Source organism: Sorex fumeus, unplaced genomic scaffold (genome assembly GCF_029834395.1).
Source record: "Sorex fumeus unplaced genomic scaffold, SorFum_2.1 ptg000043l, whole genome shotgun sequence".
Taxonomy (NCBI): Eukaryota; Metazoa; Chordata; class Mammalia; order Eulipotyphla; family Soricidae; genus Sorex; species Sorex fumeus.
The window spans coordinates 4,043,674-4,068,111 of NW_026606100.1; the positions used below are offsets into that span (position 1 = coordinate 4,043,674).

The window sequence follows — 24,438 nt, forward strand, 5'->3', positions numbered from 1 at the left end:
ACTGACGACTTACTTACCGCCGTCAAGAGTTTTAGTCCGTGCCTTCAAGACGAGTTTGGGTGTGTCCTTTCACCCTGAGACCAAGAGGGGCCTCTACGGAGAGCAAGTTTTGCCCCCTCAAGTAGCGTGAAGGGACTGCAGCTCACTTTTCCCTGAATTTTAGAGACTACAGATTGGTGATTCCCCCTGCAGATGAGCTGTGACAGCCCGTGTTCATTTAGCTTGTTTCGGGCGCAGCCAGCAAATATGTGAACCCAAGGGTGTTTGGGGTTTGGGTTTTTTTTTTCTTTTGGTTGGTTGGTTTTAAGCCTGTTTAAAGACAGAGGACACTGATAGCATTTTAGATAAACTAGAGAAATGTGATTGATGGGCCATCTTGATTATTTGAGCTAATCACATCCTTATCCAAAAAGCATGAGAATGAGGACTCAGGCCAGAGAGGCCTGGGGGCTGAGTGGTGGGCCCAGAGTCAAGCGTTCATGCTGGACCCACTAAAATTGGGTTCTTTTTCCACACTGATGTACTTGAAGAGTCAGATTTGCCAACAGAATTCTGTCAGACCGACAGGAAAACTGCAGCTGGAATATCTGCCAGTTTTAATATGCTTTCAGGAAAGGTTCAAGTTGCAGGGTGCAGCATGTCCGTGAAGGGGCTGGGTTTGCCAGACGCTTCACACTCCGCCCAGCTTGGTTCTGGGTGACGCTGGTGTAGCTCGACATGGCGTCTCCCAAGAACGCCTGTGTGGGAGGCGCTGTGCAGGCAGTAAGCCGGTCGTGGATAGGGGAGGCTCCCAAGCATCCCCAGTTTGGGGCTGAGCCTCACCACCTCCCCCAGTGGTGTGGTCCGTTCCTGTGGGTGTCCGCAAGAGGCGCTGGGTGCTCACCCTAAGGCTCACAGGAGCTGGCACAGCGGCATTCAAGGCCTGGGGGTGCGGAAAGCAAGGTCTGGCTGGACAAGCCAGCCCAGAATCTGCACAAGGCAAGGTCAGCCCCGTGGTGAGTGCAAGCTGAGGCCCGGGGGGGCGGGGGGGCAACTGGAGCTTCCCTGTGGCACTGTCTGACCAGAAGCCTCGGAACGGAGAGAGCTGCGTCCTGCTCCGGATGTGGGGCCGCTGTACCTCTGGGTACTGAGGAACTGTTAACCCTGCCCCCCCCCCCCCCCCACTGTCTTCACCTTGGGTGGGAGTTGCGCAGCTAAGCGGCCGCACCTGGGCCTGCCCTCTGGCACGCGGCTGCACGGCTCCTGGCTTTGAGGGTGCCACACCACCACTGAGGCTGGAAGCAGAGGTCTGCACATGCCTCACTGGTAGGCCGAGCCCTGCAGCATGCCCTAGGGGAAGAGGACTGGAAGACCCAAGCGCGGGCATGGGCACTGAGCGGTGCCACGACCCTGCTCACCTCAGCTCCAGTGCGTGTCCTGAGGTACCCAGAGGACTGGGGATAACATCACGGGGCGCCTCTGGGCAGTCCTGAGCACTTCACTTAGACTGAAGATTATTCTGAAATGCTTCTGACTTTTGTATGTAACTGAAACTTCTATTTAAGCTTTTCCATGTTCTGGGCAAGTTTACGGCTCCTTCAGTTTGAGCACTTTGGTTTTTGTATTGTCTTTTGTGATGGCATTGACAAATTTTTACAAGTGGTTTTCTGACTTATTTTGTATTTCTTTTATAATCGATAGCAACAAAACTTTCGTTCCTCTTTGGTTGTTCTGCATAACCCAAACTCCTTTTCAAACCAAATGAACTGAGCTGGCTGAAGGGAGTATTCCCGAGGGCCTCCCCGGCGCTGGCGGGTACGGGAACGTGCCACCCACCCACCCACCCACCCACGGCATCCCGGGACTTTTGTTTACTTTAACTTGACATTCTTCCTCGCAGTCAGGATGAAGCCAGGATCCCCGGTGTGTGTCTTCCCTGGGTGGTACCCTTGGCGCAGCCACTTACTTCCGAAGCATGGTATGGCGTGGCTGCGTTTTATATATTCCCATACAGTATTTTTATACCTTTACTGCTTATTCTTGATGGCATATGTCAGATATTAGACTGGAAATGGGAATTTTTCAAAATTCCTTTAATTTACCTGATGACCTCAGCAGGTCCTGAACAAAATCCAACCAGTTTTAAATTTACAATTTAAACTTCAAGGGACTGTTGGCCCCCACTTGTCCGGAGCTCTGGGTGAGTCTGTCGTACTGTGGTGACTCCAAGGCTCTGGAGTCTCCCTTTGGGGCAGGTGGGACAGCAGATGGGTGGCCACCATCCCTCCCCCGAACTCCCTGTGCCCACCCCTGTGTCAAGGAGGCCTGGAAATAAAGCTTCCAGCTGTTCCCTGTGTGGGCCAGACTCTGCTCCCACAGAGAGGCCCAGGCCCACCTCTCGCCTGTGTGCACCAGGCACATGGAACCTGCCTGGCACAGGGGAGTGGGGAAGAGGTGGAGGCAAAAGTCTGGCGAGAACATGAGACGGTCAATTCCAGGCGGCCAAGTCCACGGCGGCGAGCACAGGCGGGGCTAAGCATCAGGGATGAAGGGAAGACAGACTGGAAGAGGTGTGCTTTGGGCGAGAGAAGAGCCAGGCTGCGAGTGTGGGGGCTGAGGGTCCGAGGGGAGGCAGCTTCTGCAGAGGCACTTTGGGGAATGGAGGCAGCACTGTCCCACTCAGGAGCTGGAAGCCAGACTAGGCCAGAAAGCAAGAAGTGGTGCGAGTACAAATCTAAAAAAGATCCATTACAGGGTCCAGACGCCCTAGAGAGTGGGAGTGCCGAGTCCCTGGGCCCTCAGCATCTTCTCAGCGCCCTCTGCAGACCCTGGGCATCCTGGGGGGTGGTATTGGGCACCCCAGCAAGACTTTTTCATCCAGGGTCTCACAACCCCTCGTATCAGAAACCCCAACCCTGCTGTCCCAGGCTCAAGGTCAGGGGCATGAGAATGACCCCAAGCTCCGTGAGACCCTGTGATCAACACTGGGTCGGGAATGATATCCCCCTTCCTGACAGCTGTTCTGTGGGCCAGACCCTGGGACTGGGGGTCCAGGACATGGCTGGGGAGGCCAGTGGGCTGCTGGCAGGAAAGATCTGAGTTTATTCAATCTCAGTCCACGCGGAGAAGCGCCTGTCCCAGGTCTTCCCTGAGATGCAGGGCAGCGCCTGCTACCAGGAGCTGAAGTCTCCAAACCCCCGGCTGGGCTTCTTCTTGGCTGCTGAGACCCCCGCACTGGTGGACAGCTCTTCCTCTGCTACCCGCTTCCTAAGGTGGCAAAGAAGCCGCAGCTGAATGTCCCGGTGGATCCCCCTGCTCACTGCGCCCTGCCCCAGGGCAGCCCCGCACTCACGTGACTGCCGGGTTGATGTACTTGCCCACCCCCTGGCGGTAGGTCTGGGGGCCCTGGCTCGCTGATGTGGATGGGCTGGGCTTGGCTGTGCTCTCTGGAGCCTCCTCCTTGACCTCTGTCTTCTTTCGCTCCTCAGCGATCTGGGGGGAGGGGCGCAGTGATGACTGAACCCCCGAGCCAGCAGGGCCACCAAGCCGCCCTCCCAGGGGGCCCCCTCACCTGCGCGTCAGCCTCTTCATAGGGATCCACAAACACGGTGGTGGCATCGATGCGGATCTCCTCCTGCAATGGGGAATGGAGGGGTGAGGCCATGGCTGCACCCTCCACCCTGCACCTGGCCCTCTGCTCCTGGGGCACATACCTTAGGACGGTCAGTTTTGGGGTCACTCTCCACATTCTCCATGGCTGTCAGCGTGTCAAAGCCCCCAACAACCCTGCAGCAGAAGGTCAGGGCACCTGTGAACATGCTGGGGGCAAGGGGCACCCCCCACTGCTGGGAATTAGCCAAGGAAGGGCCCTGGGCATCTGGCCCAGAAAGGCGCCACCCACAGCGAGGGGCACGGGCAGGGAAGGCCCAGTGGGAACAGGCAAGCCCCCGGGGACAAGGTCAGCACCGACGGGCAAGCTTTAAGGGGCCTCAGCCTCCCACTCTGTCCACGCTGCCAGAAACGCTTCCTACCAGGAGGCAGACAGAGAAAGGCCTTCGTGTGGACAAGGATGGTGAGAACGCCAGGGTGTGCTAACCCTGTGAGGCCCGATCCCCTGAACATGAAGGTCTGGGGAGGCCCTCCCACCCGGCCTCCGCGAGCACAGGCTCCTCACCGCCCGAAGATGGTGTGCTTCTTGTCCAGGTAGGCGCAGGAGCGGAAGGTGATGAAGCTGGAAGGAGAGAGGCGAGTCAGGAACCCAGGGGAGGTGGCCCTCACCCATGGCCAGATCCGCCCCCAGCCTGGCTGCTCTGAGTCTTGGCTCCAAAACCCGGGGGGGGCGGGGCTGGGGGGCTCTCGTGAGCTCTGGAGGCAGGGCGAGGGCCCACCGAAGGACCTAGGACTTGGGACTGGAAGGAAGGAGGCAGCAGCAGGAAGGGGAGCAAAGAAAACTCCAAGCGTGTAAGTGGAGACCCCAACCCAGCACCACATGTGGTCCCCAAGCAATGCCAGGAGTGGGGCCCGAGCACACCGACATGGCCAAACAGACTTAGCCACATCTGGTACAGAAGTGGGGTGAAGGCTCAGCAGGAGAGCCTGGTCATGCTTGGCAGGTCTCCCTACGGGACTCCCGGAGTGGGTCTGGGTGGAAGCGTCGCCCGCAGAGGCCGAAGGACTTACAACTGGGACTTGTTGGTGTTGGGCCCCGAGTTGGCCATGCTCAGGATTCCGCGGCCCGTGTGGGAGAGGTTGGGCCGGAACTCGTCTCGGAAGGGTTTTCCCCAGTAGGATTCCCCGCCTGGGAGGGAGGGAGAGCAGGGCTGGGGGGGCCGCACACGCCCAGCAGCACCAGGTAAATCCCTAATCTGAACCTGGTCATGCAGTGCTGACCAGGGGGCAGTGCTGAATGGACTCTTCCCCAAGCCCCCAGGGGATGGGGGCTGGGCCCCAAACAGGGATCTGATCAAGCTACCCATAATTCACAGCAGCACCCCAGCTGGCCCGTCTCTACCCCACTCCTTGGAGTGGCACCTACCCGTGCCCGTGCCAGTGGGGTCACCACCCTGGATCTGCAGGAACAAAAAGCAGTGAACAAACCGTGCCCACAGTCCCACCCCCCGCCCGCCACGTGTCTGCTCTGCAGAGAACAGGGCCCACTCAGGCCACACTGCACAAGCCCAGCGTGACCACAGTGGGGACATGAGCGGTCAGCCCGCAGGTACCATGCCAAGCACATTTCCCCAATTCCCAGTGGCGGTGTCTCAACGGCACTGGCTCCTGTCACTCACCACAAAGTTCCGGATGGATCGGTGGAAGATGGTGCCATCGTAATACTGCTTTTTGCAGAGTCTGATGAAGTTTTCACAGGTCTTTGGCGTCTGCAAAATTGCCCGGATTCCTCCATGAGGCATGGAGTGGCCAGTGGGAGGGTCACCAATACCCCCCAGGCTGCACGGCCGACAGGATGGGGCAGCCTCCAGGGGAGGGGTGCAGAGGGGAGGGCACCCACCATGTCACAGTGCAGCTCCAGGTTGAGGTCTCCCCGGTTGGTGTGCAGCCGCACGTAACCCTTCTTCTTCACGAACTGGTAGCGGAGCACGTCCTCGTCGATGGCGGCTGCAAACAGACCCGCTCTGTGTGCACCTTATGCACTCGGCACTGAGCCTCGGCCGCCCCCGGCTTGGGCTGGAGGTGGGGGTCAGGGGCCAGCAGTGAAGGGGAAGATGCCGGAAGTCAGGAGGCCAACCATGATCACAGGGCATCCTTGCCCTCACTCCTGAACCCCCCACCCTGAAACCAGCCCACGCATGCCTGGACTTCCCCTCGGGGGCAGGGCAACTACCTGCTTCATGCGTGGTCTCCGGAACCATGGCAGTGGAGGTGAAGGAGGCGCTGACCTTGCCCGTGGAGTAGTGGGCCTGCAACAAAGCCATGGCCGTCAGCGCTGCACAAAGCCCAGGCCCACTAGTGACCCCTCCTCCAGGGACGTGGCCCTGACCTGGGAGAGCCTAATCCTAACCCTGACCAGCCTGAGCACCACTGAGTGTGGCCCAAGACACCCAAATCCCCCCCAGGGCCCCCCAATCCTGCCCCACGACCATTCAACAGCATCCATCTACTCACAGCGTTAAGCTTGTCCACCTTCTTCTTCTCGGGCACCTTCATGGTGGCCGCCAGCACCTCGTCCCCCTTGAACTCCTTGTAGAGCTCCTGCAGCGTCTCTCGGGTCTCGGTGTTTGTGTTTTTCAAGTAGTAAGATGGGTCCTGTCTGGCCTTTTCTTCATCTGCAAAACCACAGGGGCCTGAGCCGGTGCACAGGCCGCAAGCACCACAGCAGCCTCACCCCTGCAGCGAGGACAGACAACTCCTAGGAGCAGGGTGCAGGGCTGGCGGCACCCACTGACACCTAGGGTCCTAGGGCTGTCGCTGGGGGCAGAGGCAGCAGCCAGGCCTCCCCGCTCAGGGCTGCGGGCACCCATAGGTGCAGGTCCTACGGACACGGGTCCTACTGACCTCAGCACAGGAGACACTGGCACAGGCCAGCCAAGGTCTGCACTGGCACTCACACCCGCCCTGCTGGATAGACTTACCCGGATCGATTATTTTCATGTTGTTCTTAACATGATAAAAGTTGGAGACATTGAACTTGTCCAGATTGGTGGGGTCCTGTGAGAAAGAACAAAACAGAAGAGGTGCGCTTCCAGCAGCTGCATAAAGACCTGGGGCACAGAGGGGACAGGTCAGGATGGCAGAGCTGGGCAGGGTGAGGGCAGCACCAGGGGAGCTCTCGGTGCTGTGGCCTGAGAAAGGGGAGCCCCATGGGCAGGTCTGGGTGCTGCCCTCGGATTAGAGAGGACAAACCACGGGAGGGCAGGGCCCAGTTCACTCAGCCCCCAATTTCCCAGGTCTGTGTTTTGAATTAACTCATTCAAGGATGCGCACCAGGGAGCCCCGTGCTGGATGTGGGGTACACACTAGCTCAGAGAGGGTGTGTGAGAGGCAAGCTGGCAGTCTCACAGATGAGGGCATTTCAGCAAGGGATGTGGGACCTAGCTCAATGGGCTAGAGGTCAGGCCTGTGTGCAGCTCAGGTCCACCCTGGTATGCAAGGCCCCAGGGGAGACCCACCCTTCCTGAGCACCAAGCCAAGAGCAGCTCCTGAGCACTAACACGAAGGACCTGAAAACTGGCAGCGTCACAGAGGGGGTTGACACTGCCGGCAGCAGAGATGCAGGCCAGGAGGTGCCGGGCACCCTGGGGTGGGGCGGGGTCTGGGAGCAGGTGCTACCTGCAGGGTGATGAGGTCCTGACGGGTGAAGGGCTCATCCGTGAGCAGGTCTCGGAAGTTCTTGGCCTTGATATTGAGCTGCTCCACTGCCTGTGTCAGGAGGCAGCGTGGTCAGCCCTGGCCCGGGCAGACTGAGCCCGTGTTTGCCTCCCGCCGGGGGAAGGGCAGGAGGAAATGGTCCCGTTGAGCAGTGTCCAGCCCGTGGGGTGGGAGGTGTCCACTGAGCCCCCAGGTTCCAGTTCCACCTTCTCAGCCAAAGAACACTGCAGAAACATCTGCCCACCTGCCTGCACACCAGGGCTCCCCCCACGGTCCCTCTGGGGGCTCCTTCACAAGCGGGGCCTGAGCGCCCCTGCAGCTCTGGCCTGAGAGAACAGGTCCCTCACCCAGCACTGGGAATGCGAACTGGGGAGATGCAGAGCTCAGACCTTTCACGTGTGAGGCCCTGGGTTCGATCCTCAGCACTGGAAGGATGGGGTGGGAGTGACATGACAGTGGGCAGGGCCTTCGCCTTACATACCACCAGCCCAGGTTCATCCCCGGCACCTCACGTTGTCCCCTAAACCCTCCAGGTATGACCCCTGAGCACAGAGCCAGGAGTAAGCCCTGAGCATTGCTGAGTGTGGCTCCCAAAGAAATGTGGAGGATGTGGGGGCCAGAACTCCAGAGGACCCACCTCGTAGGCGTAGACGTTACCGGTGGTCTTCACGGCCACAATGTGCGTGTTGTTGGTGAACACTGTGAAGAGCACCGGGCAGTGGTACTTACCTGCAGACGAGACACATGGGGGGGGTGGTGCTTGGAGCGGGAGCCAGGCCCAGGGAGGAAAGCAGCGGGGGCGGTGACAGGCCATCCACTGGGAGACTCTGCCCCCGGCCTCGCCCGCCCCCAGCTGCTTACACTGGGAGGGTCACAGCCCCAGAATGAATCTGGGGGCAGCGGAAAACGTTTCCATTCCGTTTAAGGGGCCGGAGCAACAGCACAGAGGGTCGAGCGCTTACCTCACATGCAGCCGACCCGAGCCTGATCCCCAGCATCCCATATGGTCCCCAAGCACAGGAAGCACCAGAGTGCAGAGCCAGGAGTAATCCCTGAGCACTGCCAGGTGTGTCCCCGCAACTCCCCCCCCCCAAATCTGTTTAAGACATATTTCTTGGGGTTTGATAGCACAGCAAGTAGGGCACTTGTCCTGCACACAGTCGATTGGGTTCAATCACCAGTACCCAAGACTGCCTCAAGATCAACCAGGAGTGATTCCTGAGCACAGAGCTAAGAGGAAGCCCTGAGTACCACTAGTGTGGCCCAAAAACAGAACAACAGAAAAAATATATTTCTTTATGGTTTAGTTTCTGTCAATGTTGGTTTTCAAGATCTGTTTTATATGCCATATGCCAGGACTCTGTAAAAATGGCTCCGACAAGGCTCCCGGTGAGGAAGCTTAGACCCACCTGGCCTCAGCTGTGCTCTCCACCTCACGCCAGTGACTGTGCTCACCTGGCTGCCAGGGCTCAGGCCCCTCCCATTACTGCCAGATCCTGCTGCGTCTCAGCAGGGGGAGGAGACCCTGAGAGACACCGCCCACATTAATGGGGACTTTCTTCAAAATCACAATTTGGGGACGAGAGAGACTGTACAGCGAGCAGCCACTTCCCTTACACGCAGCCAAGCCAGGTTCAATCCCTGGCACAGATGTGGCCCCAAACACTCTCCCCAAATGAAATCAATCATGACTGGAAAACTTTTTAAAAAGTATTTATGAGAATGTTCTGAAAACTGCCCCTGGCGAAATAATAATTTTTCAGGTGTGCTGACTACTCATCACTCCTATAGTCCTTCTCTCTCTGGAATGCACACTGAAATACTTGAGCATGAAATGATGCAACATCTGAAATTTGCATCCAAGTTTTGTCAGCGGCGTGGAGTGGGCGTGAGATGAGATCAGACAGACGGTGAGTGGGCGCGGATGGGAACAGGTCGTGGGCAGGGGAGGGCGATGCGCAGATTCTCCACTCTCGCCCGCCCTTCGTTCCCTCTAGTCAAAAGCCAAACCAAACCAAAACATGGTGAATGCGACTAGGTCGAGGTGTTTCCAAATTGGCAAAGTCAGTCAGCCCCTCGCCCCCTGGGGTGGTCCTGCGCAGCACAGCCCTGGACGACCTCCTGCCCAAGCCCTCATTCCCACCGCCCACTCACTCACAGGCTCGGGGCACTGGACAGTCCTTATCATGCTGGACAGGCCTAGGGCTCCGAGGAGCTTCCCCTTCCTCCCCCGCAACCCTGTCAGCAAGGCTCACTGTGACGCCCTCCCTGCTTTAGTTCCTTCTTACAAAATGTGTTCTGGCTTTGGGGTCGCACCCACCAGAGCTGGGCCGGAACCCGTCTCCCTCACGCCAGTCCGGCGTCTCCCCCCACTCCCTGCTTCACTCTGTCCCAGCTTCTCCCTGGCACCCCTCAGAGCTGCCTTCCTTTCCAGGGACACGGCCCCCTCAGCTCCCTGTGTGGGGCAGCACTTCTGGGAGCACCTGCCGGGAGAGACCCACTGTGACATCTGACCAGGGTGATGCCAGCGCCTGCGCCCAGTCTGTCCAGGGAGCTGCTGCATTTCCACCCACTCCCTCATTCCTGGACACGCAGCATGACTGTGGGCCAGGCACGCCACACCAGACCCAGAGCCAGGCCAGGACAGCACTGCCGGGCCGCCTTAGCTCAGGCATCTGGTCGTTGAGAAGAGTGGAGTGAGCACAGGAACCAAGAGCAGGGGGCCCAGGGCTGGGCTAGGCCTCCTCCTTTCTTTTTCCTTGTTTTTGTTTTTGAGCCGCAGCCAGTGATGCTCAGGGATCGCTCCTGGTGAGCTCAGGGAGCTGGGGCCAGAACCTGGGTTAACCATGTGCAAGCAAGTGTCCTACCCCCGTATCACTCTGGCCCCATGGGCCAGACCACACCCCACCCCACTTCTCTGGCCACCCTCTGGGTCTCACCAGACGTTTTTTCCTCCACGAGGAGCAGAGACACAAAGCAGCCAAATCCCCATACACAGGCCTGGCGTATTCACAAAGGCAGGATCCACAAGGTCTAAGGCCCCCTTACCTCGGTGGGAAGAAGTGTCCAAACCCCAGCCTTTGTTTTTCTTTTTGGGTCACACCCAGCCGATGCTCAGGGGTTACTCCTGGCTCTGCACTCAAAAATCACTCCTAGCGGGGTGCTTAGGGGATCATATGGGACACCGGGAATCGAACCCGGATCAGCCACGTGCAAGGCAAACGCCTCACCCACTGTGCCATTGCTCCAGCCCCAAAAACCTCAGCTTTAACCTACCTGGACTTCAAAGGAAATTACAGAACTGGGCAGAGAATCACAACGATTGGGGAACACGCTGGAGACCCCGAGCCTGCCATGGTAACACTGGTGACCCCAAAACCACAGGACAGCCAGGTCAGCCAGCCCGGTCAGCCCCGTATTGCTGAGAAGAGCTCCTCGGATGCCTGGGGACCACTTAGGAGGCCCCATCCCATCGCCCAAAAGTGACACCTTTGAGAAAGTGAAATTAAGTACAAAGTGAAATTAAGTGAAAGTGAAATTAAGTACAAAGACTGGGGGGGTTGGAGTGATAGTACAGCTGGGGAGGGCATTTGCCTTGCAAGCAGCCAGTCCAGGTTCAATCCCTGATACCCCACTGAGTCCCCTGTGCACCTCCAGGAGTGATCTCTGAGCAGAGTGAGGAGTAAGCCCTGAGTACAGACAGGTATGGTCCCCAAACCAACCAAAGAGTGTAAGACTGGTCAGAAAGGGCCAGGGAGAGGCTCAGAGGGTGGCAGCGTGTGCTTGGCTGGGGGAACCGCAGGCTGCACCCCTGGTGCCACCTGGTCCCAAGCACCACACCCAAACCAAAACAAGAAAGTGATGCCTGGCCCTGGGGAGCAGCTGGAGAGAGCGCCAACCCAGAGGCGGCAGTACAGGACCCCACTCACCTTCACTGTTCTTCTTAAAGTTCAACTTGATCAGAGACCTCCCATCCAGTTTCTGGAAGAAGCATAATTCAGCATGAAAACTAACAAATGAGTGACCAGCACAAGGCAACGCTGAGACTGACTCTGTAAAACAGGCCAAGTGGAAGGAGTCTACGGCCATCCAAGCTGCTGCAACTATGGACAGAGGAACAGCCCTGAATGCTGACCTGGGCCCAGAGCACAACCCCGAGCCTGGACAGGGAAGGCCTCTGAGCACCCAGGGAAGGCTGCGGGGCAGAAATGCCTGATTGAATAACGCAATCCCGTGCAGCCTAACAGGCACAAGGTCAGAGCCAGACCCCCGGCACCACCAGCTCATGGCGAGCAGTTCACGCATCTCTGCTGTCAGGGCCTCTGGGGGTGTGAGAGCAGTGGAGCAGGGCAGGGAGCACCACAAACAAGAAGATGGACGGGCACTGTAGCCAGGAGCGCAGCTGCCAGCAACACGGAACCAGACAGTGTGCCAGCCCTGTAACTCAACAGTGGGATCCCCAAACACACGTGAAAGCACAACCCGATGAGCACCAAATGTTCAACGAAATGTGTCTGGTCACACACGCACACACACACACAGATGTGTCTGATCACACACACACACACATGCACGCACACACAGAGCATGGCACAGGAAGCACACTGCAACGGGATTCGCCAGGATGAGCATATCCCTGGCAGGAGGGGATATACCCTGCATACATGGGGAACATTTCCAGAAGGGAACAGGCTGGGAAGGGGAGTGAGCCGAGGCCCCTCACAATGCCCCCTGAAGGCCGTGAAACCACAGAAGAAAAGGAAGACCAGGACATCATGGGTGCACCACTCCCAGTCCCACACAGCCGCCTACCTCGCCGTTGCTGGGGTTGGTCCCATACTTCTTAAGCCAAGGGACAATGTTCCTATAGTTGGGAAAGAATGAAGGGTAAGTGTGGGTGGACCCAGCTGGTGTCTCCCACAGCTGCACCGCCTGCAGAGGAGGGCAGCACCTGCCTGCACAAAACCATGGGAGAGAGTTCTGGAAGCAGGGTTCAAGGCACACAGAGGGGAGCCGGAGCAACAGTACAGCACTGGGAACTTGCCTTGTGCGTGGCTGACCCGGAGTCCATTCCAGCACCCCATATTGCCCCGAGCCCCACTAGGAGTGGTCCCGAGCTCAGAGCCAGGGGTATGCCCTGAACACCATAGGGTGGGACGCCCCCCAAAAAATCAAAAAAGGTATACAAAGGGTTTTAATTGCAGTTATTGTAAACAACATAAACTTCCATTGAAATGAATGGACATATGTGTTGATATATCTATACAATAAAACATTGAATAAGCATCAAAAAATTATACTTTCTGGGGCCGGAGCAATAGGACAGCATGGAAGGCATTTGCCTTGCACACAGCCAACTCGAGTTCGATCTCTGGCATCCCATATGGATCCCTGGGCACTGCCAGGAGTGATTCCTGAGTGCAGAGCCAGGAGTAACCCCAGAGCATCACTGGATGTGACCCAAAAAGCCACACACACACACACACACACACACACACACACACACAAAAATTATACTTTCTGGGGCCAGAGAGACAGTACAATGGGTAGGGCATCTCACACTGGCAAAGTATGTGCTCTACCGCTGAGCTGTATCCCCTGATAAATTGTCCTTTTACTGGGAAGCATTTTCCCAATTTTCTAAAATGAATCGAACATGAGAAAATGACAGAAGTTGGCTATGTCTCAAATTCAACACTTGGGTGAGGGATGCAGCTCAGCTTGCCTTATATGTGTGAGGCCCTGACTTCACTTCCAAGATGATACACAACAGCAGCAGCAAATCCACAAGCCCAAGCCCCCTCACCCCCTAGTTAAATCCAAAGTCGGGAGAAAGCTAAAACTCACAGCAAGTCAAAGACAACGCCCTCCGGGGTGCACACGGGGTAGGTAAAGGGCTGCAGAGAGAGACTGAAAGAGAAGATATGGGTTACTCCTGGTCAGCGCACAGACAAGCTCTAACACAGGGGCTGGCCAGGCCATGGACAGGTTCCTCCTCCCTCCTCCAATCCCCCCCACTGCATAATTTGCTGGCCCCCACACTCTGTCCCTCAGAAGCTCCCAGCACAAGCCAAGACAGTGAGGCAAGGATCATCCCCCCACACACACCGGAAGTGCTGAGGGGTCAGGGCCTCGGCTTCGGCATGTCAGAGCGCATAGAAGATCGGTCCCAGGAGGGGGCCTGGAGTGGCCTCTGGGAAGCAGGACTGGCATCTGCTTCCCTGCAGCTCACAGCAGGCATGGGCAAGCCACACCCCTCTCACCCTGCCAGCCCCTCCGAGACCGGTGGGCTATGGTCAACGACAGAGGGAACCTCAGGGCCCCCCTCACATTTCCATGCGTGGTCTGGGACTTAGGACTCGGTGCAGACCTGAGAGTGGGGAGCCCTGGAGACATTCTGACCCACAGATGTGGGAGAAGAGGGGCCTCCCTCAGTCCACACTGCCACGCATGTGCCACTTGCCACCTGAGGACAGGTCTGCCCAGCGAGAGCAATGTCTGGACCAACCAGCAGGTGCCCTCAAGCTCCTTCCCTCCCTCCCTCCTGCTCTGCTCTCTCCCTCTCCCCTCCCCCATCTCTTGGGTTTTTTGAGCCACCCCCAGCTGTGCTATGGATCCCTAGCTCTAAGCCGAGGGGTCCCTCCTGGTGGGCTTCGGAACCCTATGAGGTCTCAGGTATCAAGCCCATGTCAGCCACACACAAGGCAAGCGCCTTCCTGCTGCACTATCTCTCCGGCCCCTAGCAGCCTTTTTTCTTGCTGGGGTTTCCATTACTAGCCATCAAGGGCTCAGCTGACCTGGCTTGCTTATACATCAGTTCACAAGGGGTCGATTGGGTCAGTCCTCAAGATCTGAGCAACCAAAACTGAGTGACCTCCGTGGCCCCCAGAAACCAGGCCAGACACCAAAACAAACCCCAAGCAACAGGACACTGCATGTATCTTCACTCAAATGCAGCCTGAAGAGGCACATTCTACCCCAAGAGACAGGCCAGAGACCTGCAGGGGTTGGAACCCAGAAGGGTTCATTTCCCTAAAGCCAATCCCGCCTGCTCTGAACGAGGCGGGCGAGCAAGCCACACGAGAAAGGGCTGGGGCTCTAGCTCACCTCCCTAAGTCCCCACCCAGCTGAGTGGGCACCGGGGGCCTTCCGGCGCTCAGCCCTGCTTCCCCCTCTCACTGCCCTAGGCATCGGGCTGACCTGCCATCATCAAGATTTTTAGGTCACTGAGAGCTTTGCCACTCGTAGCCTGACCCTAGACTGAAAGAAAAAAGTGAAAGGCCTAGGGCCAGGCCCTGACGGACGGAACTCGGCGAGGTAAGCTTCACCTCCCTCCACCAGACTCGACAGAGAGCCCCGTTGGAGGGGAGACAGACGCTGCTGGGGGACCCACACTCAGGAGGAGCAGAGCCTCATAGCTGCTATCACTGGGACCACCTTCTCCCAGTCTGGGGTAAGTCAGCGGGGGACAAAGGCAGGATCCACGTCTCTAAGGGTGGGATTCACGGTCAAGTAACTGATCATCAGAAAAAGACAGGGGGCTGGAGCGATAGCACAGCGGGTTGGGCGTTTGCCTTGCATGCAGACCTGAGGTCGACCCAGGTTTGATTCCCAGCATCCCATATGGTCCCCCGAGCACCGCCAGGAGTAAAGGAGTAATTCCTGAGTGCATGAGCATTGCTGGGTGTGATCCAGAAAAGACAGGAGGAGAAAATGAACAGTCTTACCTGCAGTGATCAAATGGCAAACGACGAAAATTCGTTTGTGGGATATCTGTTTAAAACGTAAAGAGATGACAGTGACATCTTCAAAAAAAGTAGATATATGTGTGTGTGTGTGTGTGTGTGTGTGAAACTATCATTGTGGATGAAGAACCTCAACAAGTGGAACCCAAACACACCAGGCAAAGGCTGAGGGTAAGGCACCCACGAGGGCCACTGTGGCCTGCGTCCTCTGCAGCCCCCACAGTCCGTGGCCCTCAGGCCAAGTCCCTGGTACTCCCAACAGCAATTATGATGCTGCTCTTTTTTCTACAGCTTTAACAGCTTTGGGTATTACCATTCTTTACGTTCTTCTTAACACGATAGGGGAAAAATGTCATTTTAACTATCTTCTTGGAGGGAGTAGTTTTGGGGCCACACATAACAATGCTTGGGGGCTACTCCCAGCTCTGTGCTCAGGAAACCATATGCAATAGTGGAGACCAAACCAAGGTTGGCCACAAGCACCTTAAGCCTTATGCTCTCTCCAACATCATGGTGTGAGTTTTAAAAATGTAGACAAGGGGGCTGGAGATACAGAGAGCAGAGTACTTGACCTGCATGCAGCCATCTGGGTTGGATCCCTGTCACCATGTATGATCCCCCAAACCCTGACAGGAGTGATCCCTGAGCACCGACAGGTGTGACCCAGAAATTAAAAACAAACCAAAAAAAAATTGTAGGAAGAGCCAGAGCAATAATACAGCAAGCGGGTTTAGACATTGCCTTGCGCATGTCTATCTGGGTTAGATTCTCGAAATCCCATATGGTCCCCCAAGCACACCAGGAGTGATCCCTGAGCAAAGAACCAGAGTAAGCCCTGAGAATCACCAAGTGTGCCCCAAAAACAAAAACAAAAAAAAATGTTGGCTAGAGCCAGAGATAAAAGAGGACTAAGGTCTTTGTCTTAAAACCTGGTGCCATGGGCCAGAGCAAAAAATAGTATAGCCAGTAGGGCATTTGCCTTGCACATGGCTGACCCAGGCTCAATCCCCAGCATCCCATATGGTACCCCAAGCCCCACCAGGAGTAATTCCTGAGCACAGGGCCAGGAATAAACCCTGGTATTGCCAGATTTGGCTCACAAACAAATTCCAGCACCAGGAGTCACTAAGTAATGCCAGTATGGCCCCCAACGCCCTCTCCCCAAATCACCACCCAGACTGAACTTTTTCATGAGTGTAATTGCATGCACTATTTCATGCATCTGTTTCCTCTTCTGTAAACTGGATCGACAGCCCACTGGTCTACATTTTCTATGCTCTTATTAAATTTTTACAGTCTTGCTACATAGTGAGAGCATCTTTCCTGAAATAAGCGAAATACACATGTGCACACCCACAATCCAAGGGGGAAAACATTTCATTCCTTACCTGGCTTCTTGCCTCCATAAAAGTGAGTGTACTCAGCACAGGTAATATACCTGAAGGAAAGAAAGAATCTTACTACCATCCCCTTTACAACAAGGACACAATCTCAGAAAGTAGTGGATGACTGAGATATTTTTTCATTCAGAAACTATTATTTGGGGCTGGAGCGATAGCACAGTGGGTAGGACGTTTGCCTTGCAGGCAGCCGACCTGGGTTCAATTCCCAGCATCCCATATGGTCCCTTGAGCACCACCAGGAATAATTCCTGAGTGCAGAGCCAGGAGTAACCCCTGTGCATCACTGGGTGTGACCCCAAAATTTAAAAATATATATATTATTTAAAACCTACTCTATGGCTAGGAATATGTGGCAGTCCAGCGGGAGAACACATATTCTGCATGTCTGAGGGCTTAGGATTGATCCCTGGCACCCTCCCTTACCCACAGAAAAGTACCTACTGGACCAAAGAGATGATACAAGATGAGGTGTGGTGAGGTGTTTGTACATGACCAACTGGATATGCCCAGCACTACATACTGTCCCCAGGTACTGCCAGGATGACCCTGAGCACAGAGCCAGTGGCCCCTGAGCATCCTCAGATGTGGGCCATCCGTCCACCCCCAAATCTACGCATCAGGTATATAGTAATGCCCACAACAGAATATGGGTCTACACAAACTACAAAACAAATACAAATCGTCCTGCTATGGGGCTTGGAGAGAGAGTACAGCAGGTGTGGCGCTACCTTTGAATGCAGCTGACCCTGATTCTGTCGAGCCCTTCAGGAGTAATCCCTGAGCACCTCCAGGTGTGGTCCGAAAACCGAAACCCAAGCCAAACCAAACCAAGAATCACCCGACTTTCCTCTGGAGAAAATAAAGTGAACTTAGAAGAACCATTCAAAGATCTAAGTGAAGACCTGCGGGCGGAGGGATCAAACAAGCACGCCTGCAGCTGAGTTGTGAGGCACGGGCCACCAAGCTCAGTCCTGGCAGCACTGGCATCTGGGAGCCCTTGGGCCACAAGCCTTTTCCGGCTTTACTGCAGCCACCAGGTGTGTGTGAACCCCCGGTGAGTGATGTGCAAGCACCGGGGCTGGAAAGGAGGCCCAGTTCAGCACCCCGAATGTTGTAAGACCACAGCCACAACTGGTACGCCCAACGAAGGATGTGATCCCCACAGCACCTCAGAAGTATGTCTACCAACACAACTAAAGGAGCACAAACCGTAGCAGGCACTAATGCCCCATCTGAGAGCCACAACCTGACATATCACCCCCGAGGGTACCACAGCCAGGAATGCAACAGTGGCATTGCAACCATAAAGGGGAGGGAATTATGGGTAAATAATAAGTCTATTTTTTTTCCTTTTTGTGTCACACCCGGCAACGCTCAGGGGCCACTCCTGGCTCTGCACTCAAGAATTACTCCTGTTGGTGCTCAGGGGACCATATGGAATGCCAGGGATTGAACCCGGGTTGGCCGCAGGCAAGGCATATGCCCTACCTGCTGTACTATTGCTCTGGCCCAATAATAAAAGTCTTGAGGCAAAAGTTAAATAAATAAAAGTTTTAAGTCCTTGTTTGGCTTTACTTTTGTGGTTGTTTCCAGATTCTAGAATAGTGCCTGAGAACAGATGAGCGGATAAAGAAACAATACGGTAACTTCTATGCAATGGAATACTCTACTGCCATTAGGAAAACTGAAGTCATGAAATTTGCTTATGTATGGATGGCTATGAAGAGTATCATGCTGAGTGAAATGAACCAGAGGGAGGGGGACATAGAATGATCGCACTCGTTTGCGGAATATATATTAAAAAAAGAAAAGAAAAGAAAGAAAACATAATATGAGACCAAGACCCAAAGACAGGAGAAATGAGAGCCAGGAGGACTGGTCCATGGTAGGAAGCTTGTCACAAAGAGGAAGGGGGAGTACAGTCAGGACAGAGAAGGGACCACGAAGAGGATGAATGACGGTCTGAGAGATAGCTAGATTTCTCTAGTTCTCCAGAAAAGAACTGGGTGTAGGAAGGAGGTAAAGCGACATACTCGATTAACTTTTCAGTAACTCTGCAGAACCACCGTGGGTAAAGGGAAGAGGGAGAGGGAGGTGTGTGTGTCCTAAGGACAGGCTGAGGGGGTGGTGGAAGTGGGGAAAACGTGCACTGGCGAAGGGATGGGTGTGGGAACGTTGTATGACGGAAGCCCAAGCATGAACAACTTTGCAACGCATCTCACGGTGATTCAACTAAAGGAAAAAGAAAAAGAAACTGGAAGGCTGATCAGAAGGTTCAGCGACGTGGACGTTACCGGCCTTCTCTCCAGACCCCTGCCGGGGGCGGGCGGGCCCCAAAGGCGGCCAGAGTCCGAGCCCACACAGCCCGCCGTCCCGGCCGCTCGCAGGTCGCGGGACCCCCCCGGGAAGTTGACGGCTGGCCCGAGGCAAGCCGCGAGGGTCCGGCTGGCCCGGGGCAAGCCGCGGGGGTCGGAGGCGGCGCGGGGGCGCGGGCGGCCGGGCCCGCACCGGGGGAGGCGGGCGGGCAGGGCGGGTGGGTGCGGGCGCGGACGAGGCTCGCGGGGCGCCGGGCACGGGCGCCGGCCTCCGGGACACCGGACGGGGGCAGGTGGACGACCTGCGGCTCCACTTACATCTTGTCCTTCTGGTGCTGTCGCTTCCCCATGGCGGCGGTGGCGGTGTGACCAGAAACACGAAGAAAAGCGACTGCGGCCGAGCCCCGCACCGACGTCCAGGCCGGGCTCCGCGGCTACTTCCGGGGCCGGCGGGCCCGCCCCGAATGCCCGGCGCGTGGCATGCCGGGAACTGTAGTCCGTGCCGCCACGTGCAGGCCGGCTCGGCGGCCGGGCATGCGCGGTTGGGCTCTCCGACGGTCGTCCCGGGCTCCGTTTTCCCGCGCGCTTGTCACCTACCTGTCCCGCCCAGATGCTGCTTCTTGCCGTTCCCGCTCTCTTTCATAAAGCACATACCAGGGGCCGGAGCTGTAGTACAGCGGGCAGGGTGTTTACCTGCAAGACACGCGACTGACCCATGTTTGATTCCTGGCACCATATGGTCTACCGCACATCGCCAGGAGTGATTCCTGAGTGCAGCGTGAGGGTAACCCCTGAGCATCACCGGGCCAGGTGTGACCTCCCTCCACATACATACAAAAGGCCAAAAGGCACATACCCGTGGTGGGGCGGTAGTACAGCAGTGCTGCAGCAGGTAGGTCTTGCACAAGGCCGGCTGAGGTTTGATTATCTGGCACCCCATATTGTTCCCCAAGCACCCTCGGGACTAACCTCTGAGCTGACCCCAAAATGAAACAAACAAAAAACACATACCTCCAACATGATTGCCACTCAGTGCCTCTTTTGCAAACCACAGCAACCAAAAGAAGAGAGAGAACAAAAAGGAATGCCCTGCCACAGAGGCCGGATGAGATGGGGGGATGGAAGGGGTGGGAGGAGTACTGGGATCATTGGGGGTGGAGAATGGGCACTGTTGGAGGGATGGGTACTCGATCATTGTATAATTGAAACCCAAGCACAAAAACTTGTAATGTCCACAAAAAAAAAACCCTCTATCTAAAACCATATACACACTTGTAATCTATTTGCATACCTCCCTTTCTGTTACTCTGTGCAACCCCAACATGCGCAGAATATCATCAAACTTAAAGATTAAAAATCATCAAACTTCACTGTCACTGTCACTGTCCTCCCCTTGTTCATCGATTTGCTTGAGCAGCCCCAGGAGCGATAGCACAGCAGGTAGGGCATTTGCCTTGCACGCAGCCAACATGGCCAACCCGAGTTCGATCAAACTTCAACACCATCAAATCTCAAGATCCAAAATTCTCACTGATCCTCTGCTTCTTCCTTCATCTTCATTACTAAGAGCATACACAGCCTAATCCCTGTGTATGCTCATCTACTTGTGTACCCACTGATGTCAAGTGTGTAGTCAAAGCAAATGCCACCACCATATCTACCCTCCTCCCCATCCCACTCTGTTAAAAGATATCACTATCCACACCAGTCACTCATAGTCACTTGGCCTTGCCCTTTCTCACCCCATGGCTGAGCCTTCACATTCTCTAGGTTTCAGCTCTTCAGAGAAATGTGACCAACCCCACACACGTCTCCACCTCAGCTCCCTATCACCATTTGCATGTAATCCTGTATTGGTTTGCTCTGTGTATCAGTTCTCCCTCACCCAAACTCCACCCTGTACAAACCAGGGAGGATGGGATGTGAACACCTTAAAGGCAGAGACATGGCCCCCACCCCCCACCTGCTTGGGTTTATCACATCTTTTTTTTTCCCTTTTTGGGTCACACCCAGCATTGCACAGGAACTACTCCTGGCTTTACACTCAGGAATCACTCCTGGTGGTGCTCAGGGAACCATATGGGATGCTGGGAAACAAACCCAGGTTGGCTGCGTGCAAGGCAAACGCCCTACCCACTGTACTACCACTCCGGCACCAAAAGACTTTTCTTTTTTTCTTTTTGGGTCACACCTGACAATGCTCAGGGGTTGCTCCTGGCTTTGCATTCAGGAATTACTCCTGGCGGTACTCGGGGGACCATATGGGATGCTGGGAATCAAACCTGGGTCAGCCGCATGCAAGGCTAATGCCCTACCCACTGTGCTATCGCTCCAGCCCTGGTTCATCACATCGAGTCCCAATTCAGATCAGGTGGGGGAAGTGGTCACATATCTGTCAGCTCCAGGGTTATATTCTGATGTCCAGTGAGTGCAAAGACTTGATCATACATGTAGGTTCTAAGGTCAGCACGTCAGGTGATGATGAGTCACATCTTTGAAATCAGGGAGGTGTCGAGTTGGAAACTGACAACCCCTATCCCCAGCTCCTTTTCCTCCACAGAAGGACCATTCCCAGGCTTCTAAACCCAAGAACTAAGATAAGGCTTGTGTTTAAGGGTCACAGGTAAATGTGGGGGGGTAGGGAAAGGAAGGTACTTGTAATTCTGTGGTGTAGATGATGTCCAAAGGGGCCACAGAGTCACTCAAACTGAACCAAATTTCTCATTTCTTCTACATGCGGCACCTACCCCACCACCAGTCAGGCTTGCTAACCTGACAAGCCTTGAAGGCTAGTGAGAGCCCCAGGGCATACACAGACTGGGGAGCCTCTGCCGGAGAACTTTATTCATTCCTCCAGTCATGGCCTATAAAAGGTTATGTGCTCTTCTTCTGGGATAAGCACTCTGAACTGCCACGATCATTTTCAGAGTCATCATTGGGTTTGTGTATAGGCTGGAACTTGAGCAGGACAGGTGGAGAGGTGACGGAGGCCTTCACAGAAGGAAGTGGCATGTCCTCAGCATTGGGGGAGGCACTACAGGCTGTGGTCCTGCGCAGAAGACAGTCAAGACATGTCATGAGAAGTGTCACCAGCCACAGTGTCAACAGAAGTACATGCGACAGAACACTACACTGAGGTGAGGGGATAAGGAGGTCTCAGTATATTTCTAATTTCTACCTAGAGTTCGATTCCTCCGCCCCTCTCGGAGAACCCGGCAAGCTACCGAGAGTATCTCGCCTGCTCGGCAAAGCCTGGCAAGCTACCCGTGATGTATTCGATACACCAAACAAAGTAACAACAAGTCTCAAAAATGGAGACGTTACTGGGCCCGCGAGCAAACCGATGAAAAATGGGAGGACAGTGACAGTGACAGTGACCTAGAGTTTCTATTCACAACTGTTCATTGCAGCCATATCTGTGATGGTGACAACCTGAGGAAACTTACAGGCTGTGGTTCTAGAGCTCTTTTTGTTTTTGTTGTTATTGTTCTGTTTTGTTTTCTCCTGTATTCTCCCATTCAATCTGGGCTGCCACAATTAGACAGAAAGGACACTCTTATCTTGCAGTTCTAGTGAAAACCTTGGCAACAACTGTCTCCAGCTGTTTAAAGGATAGAGGGATGGGCCCAGTGATGGGACAGTGGGTAGGGTGCTTGCCTCACACACAGCTGACCCAGGTTCAATCACCAATATCTCATATGTTCCCCTGAGCACGCCAGGAGTGATCCCTGAATGCAGAGCCAGGAGAAGTTCTGAGCACCACTAGGTATGACCCCAAAACAGATAATAAGATAAAGGATAGAGGCAAGTATGTGTAGTCCAGTTAAATATGCCCCAGCAGTAGTATAACAATGTGGGGGCTGGGGAGAAGCAATTAAGAGAAATATAAGTAATTTGTCAACCAGAGTAACAATTTTATGTGCATGCAGAAACTAAACATTTGGAAGGGCAAAAAAAACTCTAGCTAGAGGCTGGAAAGATAGTATAGGGGTTAAGATACTTGCTCTGCACAAAGCCAGCCCTGGTTCCATCTCCAGCACTGAATATGGTTCCCTGAGCACCTCCAGGAATGATCCCTGAGCAGCAACCCCAGATTCCCCAAGAAAACCTCTTAAGGGGCCAGAGGGCTAGTCCAATGGATACAGTGCTTCCCTTGCATGCAGCTGTTCCAAATTCACGGCACTCCATATGGTCCCTTGAGCCCACCAGAAGTGATCCCTGAACACTGAACTAGGAGGAAGCCCTCAGCACCACCGGCACCATCCCAACTCCCCCCAAAATATAAGTAAATCTCTTAGCGACAGAACTCTTCGTAGAGGACTCTTCCTAGAATTTATATATATATATATATATATATACATATATATATATATACCCATTTATATACCCATTCCTGGGCTGGAGCGATAGCACAGCAGGTAGGGCGTTTGCCTTGCAAGCGGCCAACATGGCTGACCCAAGTTCGATTCTTCCGCCCCTCTCGGAGAGCCCGGCAAGCTACTGAGAGTATCTCGCCCACATGGCAAAGCCTGGCAAGCTACCCGTGATGTATTTGATATGCCAAACACAGTAACAAGTCTCACGATGGAGACGTTACTGGGCCCGCTCGAGCAAATCAATGAACAATGGGAGGACAGTGACAGTGACAGTGACCCATTCCTATATTCTGAATTTTTCCATGGTGTATGTTACTTTGCTGCTTTTGGTTTTGTCTTTTTGGGTCATACCCAGTGATACTCATGGTTACTCCTGGCTCTGCACTCATGAATTACTACTAGCAGTGCTCAGGGGACCATATGGGATGCCGGGGATCGAACCCAGATCAGCCACATGCAAGGTAAATGCCCTACCCACTGTACTATTGCTCCAGCCCATTTACCTTGTGACCTTTTAAAAAAGTTAAAAATAATTCCAATTTGGTGATTCAGTCATGAAGGCACAGTTCTCTTAGAAGTAGTATGTATCAAGAACCTAAAATTGTCTTCATTAAAGAAATATTTCAACAAACAAGACTGGTTGTGTAGATATTATTTTTTCATCTGTGTGATTAGATGGCTTTTGTTTTGGTTTGGTTTGGTTTTTTGGCTTTTGAGCCATACCCAGTTGTGTTCAATGTTTACTCCTGTCTCTGCACTCAGGATCACTTCCTGTGATGCTGGAGATGGAAGCAGGGTTGTCTACATGCAAAGTAACCACCCTGTCTCTGTGCTATCACTCCAGTTCCATGATTAGGTGTTTTTTTTTTATCTCCTATTATGAATGGATTTAAAGAATTTATTTTGGGGGCTAAAGCCACAGTACAATCAGGATTAGCACAGTACTGGTAGGGATCTTGCCTTGCATGTGGCTGAACCTGGTTCAAACTCTGGCACCCTTTATATCCCTTGAACCTACAGGAGTGATCCCTGAGTGCAGAGCCAGGGGTAAGCCCTGAGCACTGTGGAGGTTGCCCCGCCTCGCAAAAAAACTTTTTTTTTTAAATAAAGGGTTTGTTTGGTTTGGTTTCTGTGGGGGTTTTAATAGGAGCCTCCCGCAGTCCTCAGGAGACATGGGTGCTACTCCAAACAACATCTGTCCCAGCAGCACATCTTCAGGGGCCCACCAGTGCCAGGGTCAGCTTATATGCCACCCTTCGAGCTCTCCCAGTCCCTGCTTTTGTGTGTGTGTGTG

At 54.6% G+C, this 24,438-nt stretch overlaps 1 protein-coding gene across 1 annotated transcript; it reads right to left on the reverse strand.

Moving 5' to 3' along the window:
- Nucleotides 1-3,058: 3,058 nt before the first annotated feature.
- PPIL2 (peptidylprolyl isomerase like 2) lies at nucleotides 3,059-19,219 on the reverse strand. Its single transcript, XM_056120530.1, has 20 exons — nucleotides 19,087-19,219; nucleotides 16,439-16,488; nucleotides 15,033-15,078; nucleotides 13,153-13,215; nucleotides 12,118-12,169; nucleotides 11,235-11,286; nucleotides 7,943-8,034; nucleotides 7,267-7,356; nucleotides 6,570-6,645; nucleotides 6,103-6,263; nucleotides 5,822-5,897; nucleotides 5,489-5,595; nucleotides 5,268-5,357; nucleotides 5,015-5,048; nucleotides 4,660-4,777; nucleotides 4,154-4,210; nucleotides 3,693-3,765; nucleotides 3,551-3,613; nucleotides 3,332-3,471; nucleotides 3,059-3,246 (listed from the first exon to the last, which is right to left on the reverse strand). The coding sequence occupies exons 1-20, from the start codon at nucleotides 19,116-19,118 to the stop codon at nucleotides 3,150-3,152; spliced, it is 1,569 nt and encodes a 522-aa protein (XP_055976505.1). The 5' UTR covers nucleotides 19,119-19,219; the 3' UTR covers nucleotides 3,059-3,149.
- Nucleotides 19,220-24,438: the final 5,219 nt, after the last annotated feature.

Bases quoted from the DNA above. Each gene is read 5' to 3' on its own strand.
- PPIL2 (XM_056120530.1), bottom strand. From the start codon at position 19,118: ATGGGGAAGCGACAGCACCAGAAGGACAAGAT. The intron at 6,264-6,569 runs GTAAGTCTATCC...GTGGTTTTGCAG, and splicing joins CATGAAAATAATCGATCCGG to ATGAAGAAAAGGCCAGACAG. The intron at 3,472-3,550 runs GTGAGGGGGCCC...CCCTCCCCCCAG, and splicing joins ATGAAGAGGCTGACGCGCAG to ATCGCTGAGGAGCGAAAGAA.